The sequence below is a fragment of the Athene noctua genome, chromosome 27 (assembly GCF_965140245.1).
Source record: "Athene noctua chromosome 27, bAthNoc1.hap1.1, whole genome shotgun sequence".
NCBI classification, from domain to species: Eukaryota; Metazoa; Chordata; class Aves; order Strigiformes; family Strigidae; genus Athene; species Athene noctua.
Window position 1 is genome coordinate 3,010,487 of NC_134063.1, and position 4,345 is coordinate 3,014,831.

The 4,345-nt window shown below is 48.0% G+C and overlaps 1 protein-coding gene across 1 annotated transcript; it reads right to left on the minus strand.

Moving 5' to 3' along the window:
• Positions 1-1,108: 1,108 nt before the first annotated feature.
• UQCR11 (ubiquinol-cytochrome c reductase, complex III subunit XI) lies at positions 1,109-3,757 on the minus strand. Its single transcript, XM_074927974.1, has 3 exons — positions 3,628-3,757; positions 2,768-2,902; positions 1,109-1,378 (listed from the first exon to the last, which is right to left on the minus strand). Exons 1-2 carry the CDS (start codon positions 3,717-3,719, stop codon positions 2,782-2,784), a joined length of 213 nt encoding a protein of 70 aa, XP_074784075.1. The 5' UTR covers positions 3,720-3,757; the 3' UTR covers positions 1,109-1,378; positions 2,768-2,781.
• Between the last annotated feature and the right edge of the window lie 588 nt (positions 3,758-4,345).

Sequence of the window (4,345 nt, forward strand, 5' to 3'; positions counted from 1 at the left end):
AGTGATGCTGCTAAAGCAATTATTCTGTTAAATAAGTAGTTCAAGTGTCCTGCAGAGCGTTTAGGCAGGTTTTACAACAGTTTTCCATAGAAACATCACTCAGAAGCCTTCAGCCCTAAGGTGACACCCAAGCAGCACTTAGACTACAACTGAGAATTTTCCCTGAAGAGATTCAAACCTTTCATTACAGCCAAAAATTATAACTAGGTGAAATTTGACACTAAACAAAGAGAAAGCAGTGATCCTGTTCTTACACTGAAGTAAGTTTGTTTACAAATTCTGGTCTTTCTGGAAAGGGATGAACTTTCCCTGTTAAGTCCAAGTTGTCTGCTGTGGCTTAGTGGCAGAAACCAGATCAAGAACAACCCTTGGATTTCCTTTTTTCTAACAGCTAAAGACTTTTTCAACTAAAGGGCTCTGATAGTGGGTTGTTTCATCACTAATTTATGTTGACAAATGTAACTATACCTATGACATATAGATACATATTCTTTTCCTACTCAAAACCCACATTAAGAAAGTAATGGAGCAGTTCTCTAAACTGATTTCCACCCTGGTACACAGAAAGCCCCCCAGGGTTTGCAGACTGCCTTCCTTGAGCCCCTAGATTAAGCCAGAAAAGCCAGCCTGTTCTCAGACAGCATATACTGCTTTAAAATGGTGTGTGCCAAATCAGGCAATTTAAGAGGTCCACAAACTGATGTTAAAAAGAATCAAAACCTTGCTTTAAACTAAAAGCCAGGAATCTTGTATAATCTTGTATGAAACTCTGCTCTACTGGCTATGAAAAGTGAACTGCATGCAAGAGTCCACAGTCACTACTGACCCAGGAATGATTAGCTTAAAATCAACACATCTCTAAGAATAGTTCAAGAACTACAGCGGTATTAAGAGTGATAAACAACAACTACCCAGGGACAAACAAAAGGCTCATCAAACACAGCATCCCAGCAGCCACTGGCTGATGCCTGAGGAACCAGCACAGGAAGAGAGGCAAACACACAGCAGGCCTTCCTTAGGACACACGTTCAAACAAGCTGAAGGCCTAACCCAAACCAGGAGTCTAGTCTAATATGGACTAAGAAGGTAACACAAAAAACCCCAAAAATATCATTCATTTCATTTATTTCATTCATCAGGTTTATAAATTACTCCCATTGGGACAAGCTCTGCTGTGACAGTGATCAGAGGAAGGGTACTAACGCAGGCTGGTCAGTGAAGTTAAATTTGTTCACAACCAAGCGGTCACAAATGTTCATGGGAGAGAGAGGGACACCGTGACCTGTTGCAGAATCTGTATTGGGCATTTCAAGTTCACCTCAAAGCAGGGTCTCAGCGGATGGATGGCTCCAAAACACTCTATCCAGCAATAAATTTCCTACAATAAACACAAAGCAGTCATTAAGGAGTGCTTCCTGCAAAGTGCTACGCAGCCAACACTACAGACAGAACAGAGTTCAAAAGCCCGAGGTTTCTGTTATAGAAGCTGGTCCAGGCACAGCAGAAGGCAGACCTGTGGTCACTCTGGAGGGAATCACAGGCCACCATAGAAACATCCTCTTCCTCTCTTCCTGTAGAGGAATATGCTCTTTCCAATGACACATCAAAGCTCTTGCTTCAAAACAGAGGACACACGCTGTGGTCTCAGAAAGGTATCCGCATTCCTACTACTAAGAATTTTTAAGTAAAGAAAGCCCTTACTAGGTAGTTTAATTGCCTCTACATGACTTGAGAGCTTTTCCACTGACTCGTCCATAAACATCTATGGTCACCCAAGATGCTACAAGTGCAGCTGATTTTCTTGAGAAGTTTCTTTCATCCTTCGGTTACATAAAAGATCTGTGTGATACATTTTTTGACAACAGAGAAAACACAGTAAATTGATTAAACTGCAACAAGTATGGAAAAAGAGACTTACAAAAGTAGTAACAATTTGCTTTGCGACTTCCAGACTCAACCACTGTGTGGCTTGAAGGCAACTATCTTACTTTCATTTATCAACGTTTAACTGTAACTGTTACTCTGACCAGAAGAAACAAGTATTGAGATGTATATAGTTTCCTCTGGACCTTTTCCTATCAGTATCCTTTCATGAAAGGCAAACACCTTCCTAACTCCCTTCTGTCTGCAGCAAAGAATAAAAAAGCTCTAAGCCTGCCTACTACACAAATATGCATTCAGAGGCCCAACAGAAGGCATTGTCTAATTGCTGCTCTAGCTTTATGGATGGTCAGTCTTATAGAAGATTCAGAACAGCATATTTCATATGCAATTAAAGGAGGGAAAAAGACCCAACCAACCCCTGAAGAAGCTAAATTTCCAATGAATTCATGGTACTTAGTCACCAGCTCTGAACATTCAACTTACTTTTAATAACAGTCACAAGGAACAGAACGGAGCCTGAATTTGCCTAGCAACAAAACTAGTCATGAGCTTGAAGCTGTTCTACCTAGGAACATCTGTCAAAAGTTCCAAATTACCACAAAAAACTTGATTTGGCTTCTCAAGATCCACATTACATTTTGAAAAATCCACTGCTTGCAAAATAATCCCTTGAAAAACATATTCTTATTAATATTACATCCTTCTGGCACTCTGTGAAGCCCCATATAAAAAAAAAAAAAAAAAAGTCAGTCCTGAACAATCGAATTGAGCACTTCTGTTTAGGACCAATGATATGACTGTGCCCTGGACAAACAGGACACATCAACTGTCACATAACCACAATGCTACTCCTTAAGCTAACAGATGCACAAACAAAACTTACCATTAGAGGGAAGCTTAGTCTTCAGTTTTAAACTTGCCACCGATGTAGGGAACATACTGAAGGACCAGCTTCCAGTCTGTGAGCCATATTATACCAGTACCAGCTACACCACCCCATGTAACGAGGGTGGGAGTCCTAAAGAGGAGACACACACATGTGCAGGTAAACAACATTAATTCTCCACTGTGAAAGGTCTGGCAAATGCTCATCACTAAGGTACCTGGGAAAGTAATTTCAATCAAGAAAAAAGCTTGGCAGAAATCATGGAAGAATCTCACATACACAGAAAAAGATCAGTAAGGTGTTTTACATGAAAAGGCTGATACGCTTTTATTTAAAAAGAGCATCACCAACTTCAGCAAAGACACACTTATTTGTCCACCTATTCTACTGCTATAGCTCATGTCCCCTTTATTCTGGCCCGCAGCTACTTCATTCTCCCTCAAGCACTCGCTGGCACGGTGACAAACATTTGAGCTCTGAAACACTTTGACGACAGCCAGAGCAATCCGGAGAGCAAATCCACCTCAGGCAAACCACCGCCAGGCAGACAGCCCCCTCTCCGCCCTTCAAACCCTGCCCTAGCGCTGGGCCGGGCTCGGCGGGGTCAGCGGACCGCACACGGAACGCAGACCCGCGGAACAAGGCGGAGGGGAACGGAAAGGGCTCGAGAAGCTCTTCAGGCCCCTTCGGTGAGCGGCGGGGGCCGCGGCCGTCCTGAGGTCCACGGCGAGACGTGCGGAGCAGGCCGCGCGCTCCTCACCGTGGACGCCGGGACCGGCCGCGGCCCGCAAAGCGCGCCCAAACCCCACTCTGAAGTAGCCCCGGGGCCGAGCGGGCAGCCCCGGGCCGGGCCTCACCAGTTCTGGAACAGCTGGACGTAGCGCGGCCCCACCACCTTGCTCAGCATCCCGCCGCCGCCGCCGCCGTCAAAGTCACCTTCACCGCGCATGCGCGGGCGCGCCGCTGAGCCACAAAGGCCCCCGCGGCCCGCGCGGGCGCATTGAGCGGGGCTGCCCGCGGCGCTGCCTGAGTCAAGCGGCGTTGTCATGGCAACACATCCCCACCTCGGTCGTCGTCCCTCATGGCGCCGCGTCCCCGGCCCCGCCTGGAGAGGGGACACGAGCCCTGGGGGCCTGTCCTCGTCCTGAGCTGGCACCGCTTCTCCTGCCGCAGGAAAGTGGCCCCTTCCCAGAGCAGCTTCCCCAGCGGTGCCTCTACGCACCCCCCTCATCGCTGCCCCCCAGCCTCTCCCGACAGGAGAGGGAGTTCCACGCCCGATTTTTTCAGCAGAGAGTCCTAAACCCACCATCAGTTCCATAGCGTTCCCCAGGCTCCGCCCCAGGCCGGCTCAGCCCGCCGTGAACCTCCGGGGGCGCTGGAACCCGGAGCGTCCGTGGGCCCGAGCCCCGCGGCTGCGCGGCCGAAGCCTCAGGGCTGCGAACGCTTCCCCTGCGCAAACCTGCGGAGAAAGAGCGTCACTCCGCAGTCAGGACTGGGTACAGCGGATCGGCAGGGATTCTGCTTACAGCGCTGGGGATCGCTCCACCACAAGTGCCGCACTCACTCACAAAACTC

Excerpts from the sequence above, each read along its gene's own strand:
- UQCR11 (XM_074927974.1), bottom strand. The coding sequence starts at position 3,719 with ATGCGCGGTGAAGGTGACTTTGACGGCGGCGGCGGCGGCGGGATGCTG. Across the intron at positions 2,903-3,627 it reads GTCCAGCTGTTCCAGAACTG|GACTCCCACCCTCGTTACAT; the intron begins GTGAGGCCCGGC and ends TCTCCTCTTTAG.